General features: G+C 44.4%; 1 protein-coding gene across 7 annotated transcripts in view; it reads left to right on the forward strand.

The window, feature by feature from the left end:
• LOC140906245 (uncharacterized) overlaps window positions 1–25,252 on the forward strand; it is a 106,721-nt gene that overhangs the window by 68,170 nt on the left and 13,299 nt on the right. For 6 of the 7 annotated variants that reach the window (XM_073329827.1, XM_073329828.1, XM_073329830.1 and 3 more), the window contains 10 exons: window positions 9,036–9,184; window positions 10,337–10,496; window positions 10,744–10,852; window positions 14,081–14,214; window positions 15,982–16,093; window positions 16,822–17,051; window positions 20,455–20,488; window positions 21,320–21,460; window positions 22,019–22,218; window positions 23,316–23,551. In XM_073329827.1, the coding sequence (XP_073185928.1) occupies window positions 9,036–9,184; window positions 10,337–10,496; window positions 10,744–10,852; window positions 14,081–14,214; window positions 15,982–16,093; window positions 16,822–17,051; window positions 20,455–20,488; window positions 21,320–21,460; window positions 22,019–22,218; window positions 23,316–23,551 (1,505 nt within the window). The remainder of the gene's footprint in view (window positions 1–9,035; window positions 9,185–10,336; window positions 10,497–10,743; window positions 10,853–14,080; window positions 14,215–15,981; window positions 16,094–16,821; window positions 17,052–20,454; window positions 20,489–21,319; window positions 21,461–22,018; window positions 22,219–23,315; window positions 23,552–25,252) is intronic. The other variant, XM_073329829.1, reaches the window with a different exon arrangement.

Raw genomic sequence — 25,252 nt, forward strand, 5'->3', positions numbered from 1 at the left:
AGAAAGGGGAGTTATACAAAAATGAGGAAGCTAATTACACAGAAATTAAAAGGTGCAGCGCAAAAAATGAAATCCTTGCAAGCTGCATGGAAACTTTTTAAAGACACCATAATAGAGGCTCAACTTAAATGTATACCCCAAATTAAAAAACATAGTAAGAGAACCAAAAAAGTGCAACTGCAGCTAAACCACAAAGTAAAAGAAGCAGTAAGTGGCAAAAAGGCATCCTTTAAAACATGTAAGCTAAATCCTATTGAGGAAAATAGAAAGGAGCATAAACTGAAGTGTAAAAATAGAATTAGGAAAGCCAAAAAAGAATTTGAAATATAGCTAGCCAAAGACTCAAAAAGTAATAGCAAAAAATTTTTTTAACTACATCAGAAGCAGGAAGCCTGCTAACAACCAGTGGGGCCATTGGATGATTGAGATGCTAAAGGGGAACTCAAGGCTGATAAAGCCATTGCGGAAAAATTAAATGAATTCTGTGCATCAGTCTTTGCAGCTGAGGATGTGAGGGAGGTTCCCAAAACTGAGCCATTCTTTTTAGGTAACAAATCTGAGGAACTGTCCCAGATTGAGGTGTCATAGGGGAGGTTTTGTAATAAATTGATAAACTAAACAGTAATAAGTCACCAGGTATTCACCCAAGAGTTCTGAAGGAACTCAAATGTGAAATTGCAGAACTACTAACTGTGGTATGTAACCTATCATTTTAATCCGCTTCTGTACCAGATGACTGGAGGGTAGCTAATGTGATGTCAATTTTTTAAAAAGGCTCCAGAGGTGATCCCAGCAATTACAGGCCGGTAAGCCTAACTTCAGTACCAGGCAAACTGGTTGAAACTATACTAAAGAACAGAATTATCAGACGCATAGATGAACGTGATTTGTTGGGGAAAAGTCTGCATGATTTTTGTAAAGGGAAATCATGCCTCCCCAATCTACTAGAATTATTTGATGGGGTCAGCAGGCATGTGGACAAGGGGGATCCAGTGGATATAATGTACTTAGATTTTCAGAAAGCCTTTGGCAAGGTCTCTCACCAAAAGCTCATAAGCAAAGTAAGCAGTCATGGAATAAGAGGGAAGGTCCTCTCGTGGATTGGTAACTGGTTAAAAGACAGGAAACATAGAGTAGGACTAAATGGTCAGTTTTCAGAATGGAGAGAGGTAAATAGTGGTGTCCCCCCAAGGGTCTATACTGGGGCCAGTGCTGTTCTACATATTCATAAATGATCTGGAAAAGGGTAAACAGTGAGGTGGCAAAATTTGCAGATGATACAAAACTACTCAAGATAGTTAAGTCCAAAGCAAACTGTGAAAAACTGGGTGACTGGGCAAAAAAAGGGCAGATGAAATTCAGTGTTGATAAATGCAAAGTAATGCACATTGGAAAACATAATCCCAACTATACATATAAAATGATGGGGTCTAAATTAGCTGTTACCACTCAAGAGAGAGATCTCAGAGTCATTGTGGATAGTTCTCTGAAAACATCCACTCAGTGTGCAGCGGCAGTCAAAAAACGAACAGAATGTCGGGAATCATCAAGAAAGGGATAGATAATAAGACAGAAAATATCCTATTGCCTTTATATAAACCCATGGTACTCCCACATCTTGAATACTGCATGCAGATGGGCTCGCCCCATCTTAAAAAAGATATATTGGAATTGAAAAAAGGTTCAGAAAAGGGCAACAAAAATGATGAGGGGTACGGAACAGCTTCCATATGAGGAGAGATTAATAAGACTGGGACTTTTCAGCATGGAAAAAAGACGACTGAGGGGGGATATGATAGAGGTCATGACTCGTGTGGAGAAAGTAAATAAGGAAGTGTTGTTTACTTCTCATAACATAAGAACTAAGGGTCATCCAGTGAAATTAATAGGCAGCAGGTTTAAAACAAAAGGAAGTATTTCTTCACACAACACAGTCAACCTGTGGAACTCCTTGCAAAGGATGTTGTGAAGGCTAAGACTATAACAGGGTGCAAAAAAGGACTAGATAAATTCATGTTGGATAGGTTCATCATTGGCTTTAGCCAGGATGGGCAGGGATGGTGTCCCTAGTCTCCATTTGCCAGAAGCTGGGAATGGGTGACGGGATGGAACACTTGATGATTACCTGCTGTGTTCATTCCCTCTGAGGCACCTAGTATTGGTCACTGTTGGAAGGCAGGATACTGGGCCAGATGGACCTTTGGTCTGACCCAGTCTGGCCATTTTTATGTTCTTAGTAAATACCTTATGGAAGGAAAGGTATGGCACCCTGGCACCCCCATTCCATTGAAATGAAGAAAATTCCAAGGGTTGTTAGCAAAAATGTGCATTGCTCTGGGTAGATGGTGTAGACTTTAGTCATGTAAGGGTTTTGTGGGTAATAGAGAAGATGTTGGCTGCTGTAGCTCAGTGAATGACTAATTGTGCTAAGATGTGTTTCATTTACTGTCACTGTTTGCTTCACCTCTCCCAGTTAAACAGCATCGTGCATTTTAAAAATGCTGCACAACCACTAGTAAATCTACACAGCCATTTGTAAAAAGAAAAGGAGTACTTGTGGCACCTTAGAGACTAACCAATTTATTTGAGCATGAGCTTTCGTGAGCTACAGCTCACTTCATCGGATGCATACCGTGGAAACTGCAGCAGACTTTATATACACACAGAGAATATGAAACAATACCTCCTCCCACCCCACTGTCCTGCTGGTAATAGCTTATCTAAAGTGATCATCAGGTTGGGCCATTTCCAGCACAAATCCAGGTTTTCTCACCCTTCACCCCCCCACACACAAATTCACTCTCCTGCTGGTGATAGCCCATCCAAAGTGACAACTCTCTACACAATGTGCATGATAATCAAGTTGGGCCATTTCCTGCATAGCAGCGGCACTGCTATGGGTACCCGCATGGCCCCACAGTATGCCAACATTTTTATGGCTGATTTAGAACAACGCTTCCTCAGCTCTCGTCCCCTAAAGCCCCTACTCTACTTGCGCTATATTGATGACATCTTCATCATCTGGACCCATGGAAAAGAAGCCCTTGAGGAATTCCACCATGATTTCAACAATTTACATCCCACCATCAACCTCAGCCTGGTCCAGTCCACACAAGAGATCCACTTCCTGGACACTACAGTGCTAATAAACAACGGTCACATAAACACCACCCTATACCGGAAACCTACTGACCTCTGTTCCTACCTACATGCCTCCAGCTTTCACCCTGACCACACCACACGATCCATCGTCTACAGCCAAGCTCTGTGATACAACCGCATTTGCTCCAACCCCTCAGACAGAGACAAACACCTACAAGATCTCTGTCAAGCTTTCTTACAACTACAATACCCACCTGCGGAAGTAAAGAAACAGATTGATAGAGCCAGAAGGGTTCCCAGATGTTACCTACTACAGGACAGGCCTAACAAAGAAAATAACAGAACGCCACTAGCCGTCACCTTCAGCCCCCAACTAAAACCCCTCAAACGCATTATTAAGGATCTACAACCTATCCTAAAGGATGACCCAACACTCTCACAAATCTTGGGAGACAGGCCAGTCCTTGCCTACAGCCTGCCCCGCAACCTGAAGCAAATACTCACCAACAACCACATACCACACAACAGAACCACTAACTCAGGAACTTATCCTTGCAGCAAAGCCCATTGCCAACTGTGCCCACATATCTATTCAGGGGACACCATCACAGGGCCTAATAACATCAGCCACACTATCAGAGGCTCGTTCACCTGCACATCCACCAATGTGATATATGCCATCATGTGCCAGCAATGCCCCTCTGCCATGTACGTTGGTCAAACTGGACAGTCTCTACGTAAAAGAATAAATGGACACAAATCAGATGTCAAGAATTATAACATTCATAAATCAGTCGGAGAACACTTCAATCTCTCTGGTCACGCAATCACAGACATGAAGGTCGCTATCTTAAAACAAAAAAACTTCAAATCCAGACTCCAGTGAGAAACTGCTGAATTGGAATTCATTTGCAAATTGGATACTATTAATTTAGGCTTAAATAGAGACTGGGAGTGGCTAAGTCATTATGCAAGGTAGCCTATTTCCCCTTGTTTTTTCCTACCCCCCCCTCCCCCCCCCCCGCCCAGATGTTCTGGTTTAACTTGGATTTAAACTTGGAGAGTGGTCAGTTTGGATGAGCTATTACCAGCAGGAGAGTGAGTTTGGGTGGGGGTGGGGGGGTGAGAAGCCTGGATTTGTGCTGGACATGGCCCACCTTGATTACCATGCACATTGTAGGGAGAGTGGTCACTTTGGATGAGCTATTACCAGCAGGATAGTGAGTTTGTGTGTGTGGTTTTTGGGAGGGGGGTGAGGGGGTGAGAGAACCTGGATTTGTGCAGGAAATGGCCCAACTTGATTATCATGCACATTGTGTAGAGAGTTGTCACTTTGGATGGGCTGTCACTTTGGATGAGGCCAGTGAAGAAGCTTGGCAACATGTGACCTCCAGAAGAGGTAAGCGGAATGTCCGGGTTCCAGTAACACAGACACAGGTAACTAACCGCTTTCATGTTCTCTCCACAGGTACCATTGCGGAGAGTGGACCAGATGATATGTCTGGGGTGAGAAAGCAGAAGGAGACTCCGCTGGTTGGAAGGCATGAGATGTGATGTCCTGAGGTTGGGGGTTCCACGACCACCACTCCCAAGAGGAGAAGGCGGGTGGTGGTGGTCGGGGACTCTCTCCTCCGGGGGACTGAGTCATCTATCTGCCGCCCTGACCGGGAAAACCGAGAAGTCTACTGCTTGCCGGGGGCTAAGATTTGCGATGTGACGGAGAGACTGCCGAGACTCATCAAGCCCTCGGATCGCTACCCCTTCCTGCTTCTCCACATGGGCACCAATGATACTGCCAAGAATGACCTTGAGCGGATCACTGCGGACTATGTGGCTCTGGGAAGAAGGATAAAGGAGTTGGAGGCGCAAGTGGTGTTCTCGTCCATCCTCCCCGTGGAAGGAAAAGGCCTGGGTAGGGACCGTCGAATCGTGGAAGTCAACGAATGGCTACGCAGGTGTCGGAGAGAAGGCTTTGGATTTTTTGACCATGGGATGGTGTTCCATGAAGGAGGAGTGCTGGGCAGAGACGGGCTCCATCTTACAAAGAGAGGGAAGAGCATCTTTGCAAGCAGGCTGGCTAACCTAGTGAGGAGGGCTTTAAACTAGGTTCACCGGGGGAAGGAGTCCAAAGCCCTGAGGTAAGTGGGAAAGCGGGATACCGGGAGGAAGCACAGGCAGGAATGTCTGTGAGGGGAGGGCTCCTGCCTCATACTGGGAATGAGGGGCGATCAACAGGTTATCTCAAGTGCTTATATACAAATGCACAAAGCCTTGGAAACAAGCAGGGAGAACTGGAGGTCCTGGTGATGTCAAGGAACTATGACGTGATCGGAATAACAGAAACTTGGTGGGATAACTCACATGACTGGAGTACTGTCATGGATGGTTATAAACTGTTCAGGAAGGACAGGCAGGGCAGAAAAGGTGGGGGAGTAGCCCTGTATGTAAGGGAGCAGTATGACTGCTCAGAGCTCCGGTACGAAACTGTAGAAAAACCTGAGTGTCTCTGGATTAAGTTTAGAAGTGTGTGCAACAAGAGTGATGTGGGAGGGAGTCTGCTATAGACCACCGGACCAGGGGGATGAGGTAGATGAGGCTTTCTTCTGGCAGCTCACGGAAGCTACTAGATCGCATGCCCTGATTCTCATGGGTGACTAATTTTCCTGATATCTGCTGGGAGAGCAATACAGCGGTGCACAGACAATCCAGGAAGTTTTTGGAAAGCGTAGGGGACAATTTCCTGGTGCAAGTGCTAGAGGAGCCAACTGGGGGGGGCGCTTTTCTTGACCTGCTGCTCACAAACCGGGTAGAATTAGTGGGGAAAGCAAAAGTGGACGGGAATCTGGGAGGCAGTGACCATGAGTTGGTTGAGTTCAGGATCCTGACGCAGGGAAGAAAGGTAAGCAGCAGGATACGGACCCTGGACTTCAGGAAAGCAGACTTCGACTCCCTCAGGGAACGGATGGCCAGGATCCCCTGGGGGACCAACTTGAAGGGGAAAGGAGTCCAGGAGAGCTGGCTGTATTTCAAGGAATCCCTGTTGAGGTTACAGGGACAAACCATCCCAATGAGTCGAAAGAATAGTAAATATGGCAGGCGACCAGCTTGGCTTAATGGTGAAATCCTAGCGGATCTTAAACATAAAAAAGAAGCTTACAAGAAGTGGAAGGTTGGATATATGACCAGAGAAGAGTATAAAAATATTGTTCGGGCATGTAGGAATGATATCAGGAGGGCCAAATCGCATCTGGAGCTGCAGCTAGCAAGAGATGTCAAGAGTAACAAGAAGGGTTTCTTCAGGTATGTTGGCAACAAGAAGAAAGCCAAGGAAAGTGTGGGCCCCTTACTGAATGAGGGAGGCAACCTAGTGACAGAGGATGTGGAAAAAGCTAATGTACTCAATGCTTTTTTTGCCTCTGTTTTCACTAACAAGGTTAGCTCCCAGACTGCTGCGCTGGGCATCACAAAATGGGGAAGAGATGGCCAGCCCTCTGTGCAGATAGAGGTGATTAGGGACTATTTAGAAAAGCTGGATGTGCACAAGTCCATGGGGCCGGACGAGTTGCATCCGAGAGTGTTGAAGGAATTGGTGGCTGTGATTGCAGAGCCATTGGCCATTATCTTTGAAAATTCGTGGCGAACCGGGGAAGTCCCGGATGACTGGAAAAAGGCTAATGTAGTGCCAATCTTTAAAAAAGGGAAGAAGGAGGATCCTGGGAACTACAGGCCAGTCAGCCTCACCTCAGTCCCCGGAAAAATCATGGAGCAGGTCCTCAAAGAATCAATCCTGAAGCACTTGCATGAGAGGAAAATGATCAGGAACAGCCAGCATGGATTCACCAAGGGAAGGTCATGCCTGACTAATCTAATCGCCTTTTAGGATGAGATTACTGGTTCTGTGGATGAAGGGAAAGCAGTGGATGTATTGTTTCTTGACTTTAGCAAAGCTTTTGACACGGTCTCCCACAGTATTCTTGTCAGCAAGTTAAGGAAGTATGGGCTGGATGAATGCACTATAAGGTGGGTAGAAAGCTGGCTAGATTGTCGGGCTCAACGGGTAGTGATCAATGGCTCCATGTCTAGTTGGCAGCCGGTATCAAGTGGAGTGCCCCAAGGGTCGGTCCTGGGGCCGGTTTTGTTCAATATCTTCATAAATGATCTGGAGGATGGTGTGGATTGCACTCTCAGCAAATTTGCGGATGATACTAAACTGGGAGGAGTGGTAGATACGCTGGAGGGGAGGGATAGGATACAGAAGGACCTAGACAAATTGGAGGATTGGGCCAAAAGAAATCTGATGAGGTTCAATAAGGATAAGTGCAGGGTCCTGCACTTAGGACGGAAGAATCCAATGCACAGCTACAGACTAGGGACCGAATGGCTCGGCAGCAGTTCTGCGGAAAAGGACCTAGGGGTGACAGTGGACGAGAAGCTGGATATGAGTCAGCAGTGTGCCCTTGTTGCCAAGAAGGCCAATGGCATTTTGGGATGTATAAGTAGGGGCATAGCGAGCAGATCGAGGGATGTGATCGTTCCCCTCTATTCGACATTGGTGAGGCCTCATCTGGAGTACTGTGTCCAGTTTTGGGCCCCACACTACAAGAAGGATGTGGATAAATTGGAGAGAGTCCAGCGAAGGGCAACAAAAATGATTAGGGGTCTAGAACACATGACTTATGAGGAGAGGCTGAGGGAGCTGGGATTGTTTAGCCTGGAGAAGAGAAGAATGAGGGGGGATTTGATAGCTGCTTTCAACTACCTGAAAGGGGGTTCCAAAGAGGATGGCTCTAGACTGTTCTCAATGGTAGCAGATGACAGAACGAGGAGTAATGGTCTCAAGTTGCAGTGGGGGAGGTTTAGATTGGATATTAGGAAAAACTTTTTCACTAAGAGGGTGGTGAAACACTGGAATGCGTTACCTAGGGAGGTGGTAGAATCTCCTTCCTTAGAGGTTTTTAAGGTCAGGCTTGACAAAGCCCTGGCTGGGATGATTTAACTGGGAATTGGTCCTGCTTCGAGCAGGGGGTTGGACTACATGACCTTCTGGGGTCTCTTCCAACCCTGATATTCTATGATTTTATGATCACCAGCAGGAGAGTGAATTTGTGTGAGGGGGTGGAGGGTGAGAAAACCTGGATTTGTGCTGGAAATGGCCCACCTGATGATCACTTTAGATAAGCTATTACCAGCAGGACAGTGGGGTGGGAGGAGGTATTGTTTCATATTCTCTGTGTGTATATAAAGTCTGCTGTAGTTTCCACGGTATGCATCTGATGAAGTGAGCTGTAGCTCACGAAAGCTCATGCTCAAATAAATTGGTTAGTCTCTAAGGTGCCACAAGTACTCCTTTTCTTTTTGCGAATACAGACTAACACGGCTGTTACTCTGAAACAGCCATTTGTGAGTTTCATCCATCTGCCAGTTTCACTTGTAATCTAGACTTCTGAGTTTTGTATTAAGTGTGTTTGTACAGTGCCCACTACAATGGAGCTGTGATTGGAGCCGTTAACCACTACCTGAATACAAATAATAGAACATTGTATGGGTGCTGCACTCCTGCCTCTTAGTCTGCTCGCTGTTCTAGTGTATCTCACGCCACCTCCCTGAAAACTATTCTGCATTGGCACGTACGTAGTTGTCTTATTTCTGTAGGGGAACAGCACCTAGTTGTCCATAAGTGGGCAAGGAATTGTCATGGTAAGTTGACTATCCCTTTTGAGCTGCTCTTTTTATTTGTATTACTTTACAGCACTCAGAAGCTAAATCATACCCTGTCAGTGCCTTGCACAGATATGATATGGTTATCCCAAAGGTACATTTCTCACCTGTGAGCAACCAAAGAGCATATTCGTGTCTTAGAGTTGAACCGCTGTCTCCTGTGTACATTGAAATACTGTGAGAGACCCTCTCTCTCTTTGCTTTCTATTTCACAGGTTATTGGATACCCCTATGCTACGTATCGAGCTGTGTGCGCTCGTCAAGGTGTCTACAGCTCTGGAGCATGTGGTTTTGTTGATTTCAATGAGCAACTCACAGAGCCAATATCCAGTGCAATCTCCATGACATGGAATGACGTCTTCAGGTACCCTCCTTTTCACTGCACACTCGGACATTCTGACTAACACAAGACACTTGCAAACCTCTCTGGTATAAAAACAAACACAATTTTGTGCTGTCTGCCAAAAACAGTGAGATGAGCTGGTACAAAATGCATGGCCTCTGTTCTCTAATGTCCTCAGGCCACTTTATGCCGTAGGTGAAATGATATTCCAGCATTTGATACAGGGAAAGGCAAAACTTGATGATTTCTTCCCCTGAGGGGCTGAGCCTTCCAATTCACTTCCTGTCTCCCAAAAGGTGGAGATCACCTCATGGCTGATTTAGTGTCTAATTTGCATTGCTTCCTAAATTGGAAAGGATTAGTTATGCACTCGTTGGTATTTTTGTATTAAATTGTATCACACAGTCCCTAGTCTTGCAACCAAATGCCAGAGTGCTGGCACAGAGCCCAGTTTTCTTAAGTGCAGTTGCAGAATGGGGGCCCTATTCTCTAGTCGCTTCGTGTATTCAATTACTATTTTAAAAATACAGTCTTTATACACTGTATCTGTGTACTAGTTATAACTTGTATTGTAATGCAAGTCTTAACAAGGATGAAAGTGTTAAATTCTGAAACTCTTAAGTGAACGTAAAATTTACTAATCCTTTGGAGAATATTATTTATATCATGGAGTAACAGTACTTATTTAAAATATCCTCTTCTGAATTAAGAAATCAATCACTTGTAGCCTATGTGATCCAAACTTTGGAACAGTAGATCCATAATATAAATTGCCATACTGGATAGTGGTCTATCTTTTATAGGTACTAATACACCGCTTCATTAAAAGGTATAAAGTGCTTTGAGATCCTCTGATGGAAGCTGTTATAGAAGTAGGAAAGCCCAGGACAGAAACAGACAGATCTGATGCAGCAAGGGTTCCCTGAAAGGGCACCTAGCATTTGTAGTGAGACTTTAGACCCTGTGGAAAAAAATGCAGATGTTTCATAGAACTCATTTCTCTGGACATAACTTCATCATTTGGTCATCAGTATGACCCCACCATTTTATCTCCTCCAAGAGCAGTTAAGTGCATGGTGATCATGCCCCCAAATGCCCCTTTTGGCATTGCAGCGTGTTACTCATGCCCTTAGGTGCCTGGATTAATCCTTGAATGTATTTTCCCCCTTCCAGTTGTAGATTGGCGGAGTCCATCAAACAGTTCAGCAAAGCCATCTTAGATAAATTGAAATACTTCTTCAGAGATCTCAAGAACAAGCTCCAGGAAAAAGGCAGAAACACAGAGCCAGTAAGCGTCATTCAGAGGCATCAAATGGAAGCTGTCCAGGCTTTGGTAAGATTGGCAAGGGGGTCCATGCAGTGGATGCCCTTCAAAACTTGTCTGTTTTGTGTTGGGTAAATATGGTGAGGATGCCTCACTGTTTACAGTTTGCCCTGTGCTTACTATAGGGAATCTGCAAATGCTCAAGTAATATAACTGTTGTGGGTAATAGGCAACGTTTGGTAAGCAGCCACTTCATTTGAAATGAGAGAACTTTTTGTAGCAAACCATACTGATTTTTCCTTCCTTCACTTCTCAGATGTGTAACTTTCTCCTGGATCAGACGGAGTACATCAATAAAAGGCAGCGTGGTATATCCCGTGTCCTGACGCCAGAAATACAGGCTAGCATGAAACCAATATATGCAGGTAGGAAAATCCTATAGCTGGGCTAAGTCTGGCTTCCTGTGCATTGAGTTCCTGACCTGGGAACCAAATTGTAGCAGTGACGCAGGGGGGGATTTGATAACTGCTTTCAACTATCTGAAAGGGGGTTCCAAAGAGGATGGCTCTAGACTGTTCTCAATGGTAGCAGATGACAGAACGAGGAGTAATGGTCTCAAGTTGCAGTGGGGGAGGTTTAGATTGGATATTAAGAAAAACTTTTTCACTAAGAGGGTGGTGAAACACTGGAATGCGTTACCTAGGGAGGTGGTAGAATCTCCTTCCTTAGAGGTTTTTAAGGTCAGGCTTGACAAAGCCCTGGCTGGGATGATTTAACTGGGAATTGGTCCTGCTTCAAGCAGGGGGTTGGACTAGATGACCTTCTGGGGTCCCTTCCAACCCTGATATTCTATGATTCTATGACGCTAAACATCTGTGCAGTGGTGAATTCTGCCAGTTAGTACTGGACAGAATGGTTCCCAAGCTGGTAGTATGGAAATCTGTATGGTGGTAAAAAGAAAAGGAGTACTTGTGGCACCTTAGAGACTAACCAATTTATCTGAGCATAATCTTTCGTGAGCTGCAGCTCACTTCATCGGATGTATACTGTGGAAACTGCAGAAGATCCACAGCATGCATCCGATGAAGTGAGCTGTAGCTCACGGAAGCTTATGCTCAGATAAATTGGTTAGTCTCTAAGGTGCCACCAGTCCTCCTTTTCTTTTTGCGAATACAGACTAACACGGCTGCTCCTCTGAAACCTGGCTGGTAGTAGAGTCACTACATGACTCCGCCTGTTGAGTCTGCTTTTCCCACTTTCATTTCTTACATTTCAAAGGCCTAGCTCAAAGGGATCACTTTACATTCTTATTCTTGAGCAGCCGAGTAATAATGTTGTGTATTTGTAGATCACTTAGCATCTTCAAAAGGGAGAGAAGGAGCAGAGAATGAAATTCCACAGCAGTGCTGTGGAACGGCACAGAGCTAGAGCTGGAGTCTGTCACAGCAATGGAGTAGCACCCAGGTGTGGTGCGTGCCTCCATCTGACAGTGAAATCTGACACTGAAAACACCCACTCAGTGTGCAGCGGCAGTCAAAAAAGCAAACAATGTTGGGAATCCTTAAGAAGGGGATAGATAATAAGACAGAAAATATCTTATTGCCTCTATATAAATCTATGGTAAGCCCACATCTTGAATACTACGTGCAGATGTGCTCACTCCATCTCAGAAAAGATATATTGGAATTGGAAAAGGTTCAGAAAGGGCAACAAAAATGATTAGGGGTATGGAACAGCTTCCATCTGAGGAGAGATTAATAAGACTGGGACTTTTCAGAATGGAAAAGAGACAGCTAAGGGCAGATAAGATAGAGGTCTTTAAAATCATGACTGGTGTGGAGAAAGTAAATAAGGAAGTGTTATTTACTCCTTCTCATTACAGAACTACTAGGGGTCAACAAATGAAATTAATAGGCAGCAGGTTTAAAACAAACAAAAGGAAATATTTCTTTGTACAACACATGGTCAACCTGTGGAACTCCTTGCCAGAGGATGTTGTGAAGGCCAAGACTATAACAGGGTTCAAGAAAGGACTAGATAAATTCATGGAGGATAGGTTCATCAATGGCTATTAGCCAGATTGGACAGGGATGGTGTCCCTTGCCTTTGTTTGCCAGAAGCTGGAAATGGGCAACAGGGGGATGGATCACTCGATGATTACCTGTTCTGTTCATTCCTTCTGAAGCACCTGCCATTGGCCACCATCGGAAGACAGGATACTAGGCTAAATGGACCTTTGGTGTGACCCAATATGGTCATTCTTACGTTTTTATGAAATGGCAGTCTCACCAAAGAACAACAGTTGAAATACAGGAAGGCTATCCTGTTCCTGTAATCCTTCTGGATGTTAGGAGCCACACCAAAATAAGTCTCTGGAAACTTTATAAAGGACTTCAGAGACACTGTAGTGATTGCTTCATATGGTGGCATGTATGAAGTAATACTTTGCTGCTGTGTTTATGATTGCATAGGTCTGGGCTAATTTAAAATTGGAAGCATGTGATGATGAAAGCAGAAGAGTGTTAGGTCAAATGCTGTCCACTGTTTTGAGATTAGAAGTCTAGGGATTGTGGAGACCTTATGGGTTTTGAAATGTACTGGTATGTTTTAAGGGTGCCAGAAGACAACCTAGTAACCAATCCACTACCATATTCTACTGAAGTTGCTGTCAGGTCTGTAGCTTCTCACATTCCTTGGTGAAAAGAGCTTGAGGGATCAACGTGTAATACCCTGGCTTTTTTTATGTGCTGATGACTCCCCCTACCGACTAGCTGCAGAGCATACAATTTGCTGCTTTCTCACAGCTAAAGAGGGTCAGTAATGCAGGTAGTAGAGGTTTGGTGCTGAACATCCTAAGTTTAACCCACAGTGACGGTTATGATGCCTGTATATATGCCGCTATGGTTTGCTATAAAAGCACTAGAGAAGTGCTCCGTGTCATGACCACAAAGCTTCTGGCTGTGTAGTTCACAGTCTGTGTGGTCTACAAGCTAAATATAGCAGAGTTCTACAATGAAGATTATGTCCCACCTTATCTTCAGTGTGGAACCCTGTTTCGCATGCAAGCTTTGCCCCTCTTGCTCCCGAGAGGGAGAACTTCTCTCCTCATGACAGCTTGGGGCTTCACAAATCGTAAGGCTGTCTAGTGCCTTCAACGCCGTCCCAGTGTGCAGTTTAGTATGGCCACTTGGATCAAAATGAAGCAGCATATGCTGGGACCAGAGGCAATACGTGTGTGTGAGGGGGGGACGTGTAGGGTCATGTGCCCCCCTCCAGAGGCTTGATCACATGGTGCGGTCAGGCCTCCTCCCTACAGGACAGCTGAGGAGGCAGGAGGAACAGCTGGGAGGTGCAGGGAGGGGCCACTGCTTTCTGGGAGGGAGGCACTGCTTTGGGGGCGGGGCATGACTTGGGCTGTTCTGGGGTTGTCCCCCTCCACTATCAGCAGGCATGGGTCATCTCTGGTTGGCACTTGCAGTCCCTGTAGGCCACACCTCTATTAGATTGCCTTTTCCATTTTAGTAGTCATTGTGTGGCACCAGGCATCCTGACAGATTGCCATTCAGGCCGTTGGTTGAGTAGCATGTGGGCAAGGCTGCACCAACACTTGTAAGATTATGTGCTGACATTTAAATACTATCTCTCTTCTGTAGTTTGTAGCCAACTGAATGGTCCTGGCTGTTTCCAGAGAATGAAAGATCTTATGCAGAGGCACGTCCGCAATCAGAAGGAGACCATGTTTAACTGTGTCACTGATAAGTTACGGCACCAGCTTGACCTGCTCCAGGTGAGATGAAACAGAATTAGCCTTCTTCTGGAAAGTAGCTGACCTTGTACAATGTGATATAACTGCTGTCTCTCAGGTCACGGGACCATGCTGTTTAGTATGACTTGGAAGAAGCATTGTAGCTTTTCCATTTGCAGTTAAGTAGCAAGAATGGCAGCCAGTATTAGAAGTGAACCCCTCCCGTTGTGTTTAGTTTGACTCTTGTTGCAGTATTTACTGGGATTTTAGCCCTGGTGAGATTCCAGTGCTATTAATAATCTTGTCTAGTGTGGAGAAGGGAGAATAACTTTCAAGAAACTGTGACTGGATGGAAAGATTTCTACTGTCTGTGAAAGATTTTGTGTGAAACACTGATAGACAAGCTTTGTGCAGGATGCCTCCTTGAAGTGAGTCTCTATATGGGGACAGTACCATGGGGCTACATGCCATGATTGCTGTCTCCAGTTTCTTTCACACTTGACTCCTACTGCTTTTAGGTTGTTTGAATCAGTAAGCTGACTTATTGATGAGCTACTAGTAATCAGATTTCTATTATTACAAACAACTCTTCATAGTGTCATACATGCCTGTTACAGGAGAGCCTCAGAGTTACGAACTGACCAGTCAACCACACACCTCAGTTGGAACTGGAGGTTCACAATCAGGAACAGCAGAGACTGGGAACAAAAAGAGCAAATATAGTACAGTGCTGTGTTAAATGTAAACTATAAAAAAAGAAGGGAAAGCAGCATTTTTGTTCTGCATAGTAAAGTTTCAAAGCTGTATTACGTCAGAGTTCAGTTGTAAAGTTTTGAAAGAACAAACATCACGTTTTGTTCAGTGTTACGAACAACCTCTATTCCCGAGGTGTTCAGAACTCTGAGGCTCTGCTGTATATTTCAGTATGCTTTAGAGTTAAACCAGTATTTATATTTCATTTATTTTTTAATTCCATCTTCGAATGAGGTTTGAAAAGAAGTGAAGAGGCAGAGAAATACAGGAAATCTACAGTTCAGACAAAGCATTGCATGCTGGTTTTGGTCATCTCCAGGGGTCAGACTTTTATATTAAAGACGATGATAAAATTGCGGTTGTAGTACTTCAGCAAAGTTGAGTACCTCTGCATGAGCAACCGTATAATTTGGACCTGATTTTAAACATGTCAGATTTTAAAATTTATTTGTAGTCTCACTAACTGGTTGTTTGCTCGCTAAAATGGTCCTCAAACTGCAGCCCATGACCTGCAGGGGTCTTGATAGGTCACATTATGCAGATTCTTCCTCTTTGGTTCCAGCTGTTTCTAGGCTATTGGTGGCAAAGAGCCCTGGTGCCCTATACAAGTAGTTGGAAATAAGGAAGAGGAGCCAGCCTAGCCTATGCACATTGTGTAACTGAGAACTGGAGGAGAGCGGGTCCATCGGGTTGCAAAAGGGAGAGGAGGCAGGCCACAAGACTATAAAAACATGTCCCATGCCATGAAAAATGTGAGCTCACCAAGTGACTATGTGTAGATAAACGGGAGAGGGAGGCTTGTGTCCCGGATACTTAATGTACAAGGTTTCCGTATAAAACTGCAACCTGAGCCTTCTCCCCTCTGAGTTTCACTTGTTTTGTTTTGGTTGTTGCTCTTATACGGGGATTATCAAAGAGATTTAGCCTGATTAGAGTGATCTAGTGGTGAAGCAGCCTACTAAACGAAAAGGGCCCTGCTGACTAAAAGAGAATTAATATCCATTTTGAAGAAAATTAGAGTGTAACATGAAACCTTGAAGCCTTGTCTTGTTTTAGATCGACATCGGTGGTAGTTTTGAGTGCTTGGTTCGGGAGCTGACTAAATCCTTGAATCTGCAGTTTGAACCAATGCTGAAGCGTGTCCAGAAAAATGATGGAATTATTCCAGGTAAAGAGGCTATTGCTTACACGTAGGCTTCCTCTCCTCCCTGTAAACAATGTTTAGAGTGAATGCTGCACACAGAGACAGAACATCACAGCACTCAGCACCGTCTTGTGGAGCAGTTAGAGGGTGGTTACATATGTGAGCTATAACAAGTAAGCATTGCTGCAGCTGATTCAGTAATCTCATACTTCAGAGTGTGCTGATCGAAATTGTGCTGTCTTTAAGTTTTGAACTGTAATGCTCTCATACTAAAAAGGGTGCTGAACTGTACTTTACCATCCCTAAAAAAAAGAGTTTTGCATTTGTTAGATTTGGGCTGCGTTCCTGCCCCTTCTAGTGGTGTGTCCTCAGAGGCAGACTTTTCACACACAAGCATAATTGTATATACATCAACTGAAAGGGGAAGATCCACAAGGATGGCAGACATGACCAATGGTACCTCTACTCTCCTGGGAATGGGCTGCCAGCCGCACCAGGTGTGTCTTCTACACAGAACCAGGTGCCGTGTATCCACTGGAAAGTCTTGCACGAAATTGGTTACTTACAGTGTTCCAGTTTAAGCGGTTACATAGCTTATTGGGAGCGGTACAGTTCGTGTTAATGCTACCCATTTCTTGCTGTGGAAAGCCTGGCTTCAATGTGTCTTGCATTTATAACAGGTGCAGCTTTGAACCGGTAGGACTGCTGGTCAGCGGAGGGAATAACATTTGTTCCTTTAATGTTTTGTCCAGTTTTAGTGAACATCTGTGCCAAAGTCAGCAAGATTTGTAAAATATCCCGTGTAGATTATGTTCTTCCCAACCTCAACCAGACAGAGAGCTGTTCTGTACCTGCTTCTCCTGGGAGAAGGTTGCCATTAAAGAGGGAGCTGCAGGAAGGCTTGGATCCCCCAAACTTCTTGGGAAAGTGCAATATCATTCACATTGGGACCATGACACTTTCTCACATTAATCCCATTCAGGTACTGAATTTAAAAGCACCTCTTCCCTTGGGTTGGGAGGGATGTTCAGTAGGAGGAGATTTGTGAGTCCAAGAGAGAAGGCACAAGAGAAACCAGCAGAAATATTTCTGCCAAAGTGGTGTGAAACTTTGAGCCCTATTATTCCAAGTGCTACACAGTCAGAATATATGGTATATCCTATTTCCCTGTCTCAAAAGATTCACTGGCGTAATATAGTATACCCATGGATTCCATGCTAACAGGGAGGATTTTTTTTTTTCTGCACCGATATTAGATGAGAGAGATTCTCCCTTTTTCTCCTCTTGAAATTTATCCTCACTGGGAATGTTCATTCTTTCTGTGACCACTCTCTGCCCTCAGGCAGGTTTGTACACATTGCGAAGCTGTTTCTCCTTTCAGTAGTTGAGTTTTAACTAGATTTCCCAGGTAAGTTTGATTTTGGACCCTTGCACAGCCCTAACTTGTTCAAAATAAATCCTTTCTACCAGAAACTTCTTGTGTGGAGCATTCTGCCACAGAGTTTTTTTTTCTTATGTTTGTGATTAATTTGAGATGTGAGAAGTTGGAAAACAGACTTCAAGAAGATAAGTTAACTTTTTTTTAAGACTCTAGGAACCCAGCCTCCCCTCCACCCCCTTTTATTCATTCATTGGTCCTCCATGAAAGTTAGTGCCTTTGAGTACTTCTGAAATGCCGCTGGCTGACTGGCTTTTAGATCGTGATTTATCTACCACAGACCTGGAACCACTGTGGCTTCCTGCAGCACTTTTTATAAAGTTTGTCAGTTGCAACACTTGGCTTGAATATTTTACAAACCTATTAATTGCCATTCTACACCAAACTAGAGTACAATCTTCTGCCTCTCGGGTCTTGTCTGTACTTACAGCTAAATCGGCACTGCTGCTATTGATGCAGCGGTGTCATAGAATCATAGAATATCAGGGTTGGAAGGGACCCCAGAAGGTCATCTAGTCCAACCCCCTGTTCAAAGCAGGACCAATTCCCAGTTAAATCATCCCAGCCAGGGCTTTGTCAAGCCTGACCTTAAAAACCTCTAAGGAAGGAGTTTCTACCACCTCCCTAGGTAACGCATTCCAGTGTTTCACCACCCTCTTAGTGAAAAAGTTTTTCCTAATATCCAATCTAAACCTCCCCCACTGCAACTTGAGACCATTACTCCTCGTTCTGTCATCTGCTACCATTGAGAACAGTCTAGAGCCATCCTCTTTGGAACCCCCTTTCAGGTAGTTGAAAGCAGCTATCAAATCCCCCCTCATTCTTCTCTTCTCCAGGCTAAACAATCCCAGCTCCCTCAGCCTCTCCTCATAACTCATGTGTTCCAGTCCCCTAATCATTTTTGTTGCCCTTCGCTGGACTCTCTCCAATTTATCCACATCCTTCTTGAAGTGTGGGGCCCAAAACTGGACACAGTACTCCAGATGAGGCCTCACCAATGTCGAATAGAGGGGAACGATCACATCCCTCGATCTGCTCGCTATGCCCCTACTTATACATCCCAAAATGCCATTGGCCTTCTTGGCAACAAGGGCACACTGCTGACTCATATCCAGCTTCTCATCCACTGTCACCCCTAGGTCCTTTTCCGCAGAACTGCTGCCTAGCCATTCGGTCCCTAGTCTGTAGCTGTGCATTGGGTTCTTCCGTCCTAAGTGCAGGACCCTGCACTTATCCTTATTGAACCTCATCAGATTTCTTTTGGCCCAATCCTCCAATTTGTCTAGGTCCTTCTGTATCCTATCCCTCCCCTCCAGCGTATCTACCACTCCTCCCAGTTTAGTATCATCCGCAAATTTGCTGAGAGTGCAATCCACACCATCCTCCAGATCATTTATGAAGATATTGAACAAAACCGGCCCCAGGACCGACCCTTGGGGTACTCCACTTGATACCGGCTGCCAACTAGACATGGAGCCATTGATCACTACCCGCTGAGCCCGACAATCTAGCCAGCTTTCTACCCACCTTGTAGTGCATTCATCCAGCCCATACTTCCTTAACTTGCTGACAAGAATACCGTGGGAGAACGTGTCAAAAGCTTTGCTAAAGTCAAGAAACAATACATCCACTGCTTTCCCTTCATCCACAGAACCAGTAATCTCATCCTAAAAGGCGATTAGATTAGTCAGGCATGACCTTCCCTTGGTGAATCCATGCTGGCTGTTCCTGATCACCTTCCTCTCATGCAAGTGCTTCAGGATTGATTCTTTGAGGACCTGCTCCATGATTTTTCCAGGGACTGAAGTGAGGCTGACTGGCCTGTAGTTCCCAGGATCCTCCTTCTTCCCTTTTTTAAAGATTGGCACTACAGTAGCCTTTTTCCAGTCATCTGGGACTTCCCCGGTTCGCCACGAGTTTTCAAAGATAATGGCCAATGGCTCTGCAATCACAGCCGCCAATTCCTTCAGCACTCTCGGATGCAACTCGTCCGGCCCCATGGACTTGTGCACGTCCAGCTTTTCTAAATAGTCCCTAACCACCTCTATCTCCACAGAGGGCTGGCCATCTCTTCCCCATTTTGTGATGCCCCGCGCAGCAGTCTGGGAGCTGACCTTGTTAGTGAAAACAGAGGCAAAAAAAGCATTGAGTACATTAGCTTTTTCCACATCCTCTGTCACTAGGTTGCCTCCCTCATTCAGTAAGGGGCCCACACATTCCTTGGCTTTCTTCTTGTTGCCAACATACCTGAAGAAACCCTTCTTGTTACTCTTGACATCTCTGGCTAGCTGCAGCTCCAGGTGCGATTTGGCCCTCATGATATCATTCCTACATGCCCGAGCAATATTTTTATACTCTTCCCTGGTCATATGTCCAACCTTCCACTTCTTGTAAGCTTCTTTTTTATGTTTAAGATCCGCTAGGATTTCACCATTAAGCCAAGCTGGTCGCCTGCCATATTTACCATTTGCATCTCCTGTATCTATATTGCTGAGTAAACCCTGGGTTTACTCAGCAATGGTTGGTGGAATTATAGAGTTAGTGATAAAGTTGTTTGGGGGATCTGAATGATGAAAATCTGGAAATTGAAACATGAGGGGTTTTTTTTCTAAAACTAATAAAATTGTATCATATATTTACATCCTTAACAGTTTCTAAATGAAATATTTTAACTGCAAAATGTGTTATCCAGTTCTCAGTTGCAGTGTACTTTATTAACTCATAGAGGCTATTAGTAAAATAAATTCAAAAACTGATCTTCAGGAGAAAGCAAAGCCTGTCGTCCATTTCAGGGCTTCTCTATGAAAATATCTTAGATTTCCATTTGGGGGTCAATACTGTAAAATGAAAGACAGCCACGAACCTTGATTTTAAATGTCTTTTCTCACTGTTCTATTTGCCAATCAATAAGTTATCACCTAACAAATCTGTCTCTTGTATTTTTAAGATATCTGTGCAAGAAGTCGCTGTCACTATGACAGGTCAGTAGCCTACATCATTTTTAACTTTGTGCATGCCCTCTCTTTTCCACCCCCCCCCCCCATGTATAAACTGCAGAAAAGAAAGGTTTTCTTCAATCCCTTGAAGTTGGTATTTAAAACTCCCAAGAAAGAAACTGTTTTGACCATTGCTTCTGCCTTGGCTATGAAGCATTGGACTCAGCACACAGAAGCAAGGTCCCTCTAGTGTGGGGACATTCCATGGGCAGTATGAATTGGATCAGAATGATTGACTTTTAGAATCATTGGTCTCACTGAATCCATTCACACTTTTTCTGGCACAGCTGGAAATATTCCTGTTACTTCTCCATCTGTACTCTCAGAAGAGACAGAGACTAGAACTTCATGCCACTCTTTTTCCTACACACCATTTTAGGGCTTGGTGCACCTTGGGGATACCCTGTAGGTAAATCTTAGTAACCAGGAGTTCCCAGCCCGGCAGATTGCATTGATGCTCTGAGAAAGCTCCTGGTCACTGACTTCAAGGAGTTAGTCATTACAGTGTTTAATACCCACTGCCATTCTCCATTGAGGGTTTTTTCTTTGTACACTTTAAAATTAGACTTCATTTTAGAATATTAAATGAACAGATAGTTAATCTCTCATGTGGGAGGCTTAAGTAGGTTTTTGACATGAGGATATTCTCTTTCCACCTGGACAAAGCACATAATATAAATAGAGCAGTGACAGCACCATCCTTTGGCTGTGGCACCATATTACGTTCAGAGATTTTGAAACACTGAGTACAGTTTGGCTATCATAGGAGCATAAATGTGAGCATACTTTTAAATTCTCATCTTTCTTCCTCCAAAGATCATACCACCATGACTCTTCCATTCAGCAGCGTGTATCTTTGCGAATGTTGCTTCCACCTGTATTATTTGATCCTTCATGTCTCTCCTGAGTTTGCCAAGAACATTTACTCCAGATTGGGAGCCCAGGCATCCAACCCAAGTGAGTGGAAATGGGAATGCTTCCCAGGTGGTGGTGATGTCTTGAAAAACAACCTAGATAAACCTGTGAACTATTGAAGGGCTTTTTGTTTGTAAAATGTTTGTTTTCCATATCTTCCCTCACCTCCACCAGACAAATGTACCATATATTATAATTTAGAGTCTGAACCTCTACAATCGGCTAATGTGTTTTGCAGTGATAGGTGTGCCTTGTCTTCCCTGCCCTAAGCGGGAAACCACACATACACCCACATTAGCTTTTTCTATCTGTCATTATCATCATGATGTGTGGAGCCAGCAGAAGTTTCTTTGAAGATCTCCTGCTGTGTCTTCTGTATGGAGCAGTATGTATGCTAATTTGAGTTACTCCATAGACCTAGTATCGCTGTGCTACATAAACCATATAAACATCCTGAGACTACCTCGGAACATATTGGATTCCTAGAAACAACAGCTAGTAGGAAGTGGGGGGAGTGATAGAAGAAGCTCCTTCACACTTCTGAGATTAGTTTATGTTGTGCTATGTAATGTAGTTTAATTGTACTGTCTTTATACCTAGGTAACCAGGAGGTGCTCATTATCCTGGACAAGCCCCAGGACCCGTCATCTTTCCATAGCTTGGTAGAATTCATATCGGCAAGACATGGGGGCATACCGTGGTTCCGGGAACTAAATCTGCAGCAGGGAAGAGAGAAACTGGAATCGCTGGGAGTGTATTACACTGTCAAAGTGAGCCATCATGAGTTCTGCATGCTAGAGGTGGGAATTTCAGGGTGACTATCAGAAAACAAGCTTGTTTCCAAAGAGAGAATGAGTTAGAGGCTGTTTGCTGGGAATGCTGGTATTTTCAGATACTTGAGCTCCACAGATGAGTCAGCCAGTCCTGAAGAATTGTTCTGGAAGACTGGGGGCTTCCCCTACATGTTAATAGATCACCTACTCTTGAACAGATTCTTCAACCTCAAGTAGAATCTAGTTCTAGTGACACAGTGAATTCTCACTGTCTTACAATGATTTTTGTTTTTTTGGGTTGGTTTTTTTTTTCGTATTTATCTATCAGGCCTACTTCCTAATCAGACAGACATGCATGACTTAACTACAAACTCCCATAGTGTATTTGTGCCTTTAGTTTAGCTAGCCACCACAACAAGCTTTCTGTGCTGTTCTTGCAAGGCTTCGCTTCTGGGAGACTCTTGAATGTAACCACTCTAACATCCACAGTTTGATCATGGATCTCTGCCCCTGCCAGCTGTTGGATGATATCCCACCTGCAGGAATTCTCATTTGATTTGAATCTTGTGATGATGGAGATAAAATATTCTTTCATGGTGTTTAGTCACTCATCTTTCAGGAATCCTAATCTCTTGAGTTGAAATTATTGAGGGTTGATCTCTATCTGATGGTGAATTATTTTTGGAAAGTCTTTAAACAAAAGCTTTGTAATTTAACTGACTTACGAGCCTTTGAAATATTTGTACTGTTTTTGCAGTAGACTTCTGCATTCATCGTCTCATTGTTTTTATAAAGCGTGCAGCAAAAGGCGGCCATGCTGTGCATGCGTATGCAGGTATCATAAGCTGCATACTGTTGAATTGTAAACTGTTGCGGGCTCAGCTGCTATTCATCTTGTTTAGTGCTCCTGGAACTCTTGCTGTGTTTTCGCTGAATTCTGGGAAAAAAAAAAATCATCCATATTCTTTTTTTAAACCAAAGAGAGAACCCGTGGAAATTCCATACAAAATACGTTAAGAAAGCCTTAGAGATGCATGGTTAAGAATGCAAAAGTTAAGGTTGCTGCAGGCTGCATTTTAGTACTTTCATTTTAGCAAGTATTTAATTTTTTTTCTCTTCCCTAGGACTTAAAATATGATGATGAAGAAAAGACTCTTGAGGTCTCACCTTCCAGTTCGCCATCAGATCAACCAACCGTCTTCACCATTGCACAGCAGCCCCTGCTCCCTGGTGTGAAGTTGTATTCATATGGCAGAAAGAGAGGAGGCGGAGAGATCCAGTCACAGCCGGAGAAGAAGCACAAAGGCAAAACCATAGAACAAAGCCCAGAAGTGGAGCCTGCTGGGTTCCATTTACCGAGGTAACTGCATGGTGATCTCGGGGCTTCACTGCTCACATAGCAGTACTTTCAGTGAAAGGTCTCAACAGCATCAGCAGATATTGCAGCACACTATCATACTTGACCCCCTGTCTCAGCTACAGTGTAAATACTGAGCAGGCCCTGTCAGAAAATCACATTTTTAGAAGCTCAAAAGTCTGTACAAAAATTTCAGCTCAAGATTGAAATGTGCCCTGCAAAAGCCAAGCTCAGAAGAGAGACTTGGTGACAAAATGTAAATACAATTAAAATGGGATATTTTAAAGTGTATAGGCTTCAAAGCTGGAAAACTCTCATTACTGGTTGCTCAGCCAATCCAGCCCTCCACTTTTCGTCTGCCCCTTAAAGTGTAGTTCCCTATAGTCTTTCCGTGTGGGAACCATGTGGAGATTTACCTCCTACCTCCCAATAGGCACTCTCAGTACACTGTGACTCATGGCTGTAGAGCCCTCGTTGGTGCAAGGGGAAAAGATGAGCCTGTCTCCTCTGTCCCTTCTTGATTCTGCACCCTTATTAAAGAAAAAAATTGTGTTAACTTGAAAAACTGGTTTCATCCACCTAAAATGTTATACTTCTGTTTACTCGGTTATTGTCTTATGAAGAGAGGAATAGATTAATAACACAATCCAGTTTATTTTCTTGTAGAAGTTGATTGCCTAAGGCGATAGCTACCTGGCAGCTGGGAGGGCGCTTCCCAGCACGGCTAGACAGACGCACTCGTTCTGCTCAGGCTCGTGCACTAAGAATAGCAGCGTGGCTGGGATGACTGGGATTAGCTCGCCAAACCAGAGGGTCAGGTGGGATTGTGTTCAGGCAGTAGCCTGGGCAGCCTCCTGTGGCTGAACTGCTATTCTTAGCATGCCAGCCTGAGCAGTGCTAGCGTGTGTCTGCCTGCCTGCTCTGCGAAACCCTCTCCCAGCTGCTGTGTAGACATCGCCTAAGACAGTGTCTTCCCAGCTAACCCACGATATTCCGTTTTAGTGCAGTTCCCGCAAGCTGCCCAGTCTTTGTGATATAATGCAGTTGGGCCAAGAGTTGGTTCTTCTGCCTTCAGGCAAGAGAAAGTAGAGCTCTGGGGTGTTCCCTCATTTGGCAGGCTTTCTTAAAGACAACAAGGAAACACAGATAGGTCTTGGGTCAAATGACTGGCTCCAGGACCTTCGTTCCATCATCTTCTATGCTGACGGCTCCTCCTGTTCTTCCAGTGCTGCCCCAGGACTCCAACTAGCTGTCCTCAAGCTGGAGGAAGTCCTTCCGTGCCAGGGCTGCTTCTGTCCTGGATTGCCTGTAGGTTTCGATACAAGCTGTCATTAAGATCTGGATGGAAGCGTTTTGGGGATAGATCTGCTGCACTTCAGCTAAAGCTCTAGTTTTTCTTCGAGTGCTTGTTCATGTCAATTCCAATCAGGTATGCGTGTGCTGCGTGCACAGCAACCATAAGATTTTTCCCGTATCAGTAGGGTCGGCCTGGGTGCCCCCTGGAGTCGTGCTTTCATGGTGCCCAATATAGTGCCTTGCCAACCCAACACCATCTCCCCTTCCCCAATAATTCCTTCTTACTGCCTGTGCGGCTAGCTGGAACTCCCTACCGCTCTTGCCTCGGCAAACACATGCATCGCAATATCTCTCTTCGTGTACATAGTTAGATTTTTGCAGAAGAGTAGTTTATAGTTAGCTTTTTTT

The sequence above is a fragment of the Lepidochelys kempii genome, chromosome 2, assembly GCF_965140265.1.
Source record: "Lepidochelys kempii isolate rLepKem1 chromosome 2, rLepKem1.hap2, whole genome shotgun sequence".
Taxonomy (NCBI): Eukaryota; Metazoa; Chordata; order Testudines; family Cheloniidae; genus Lepidochelys; species Lepidochelys kempii.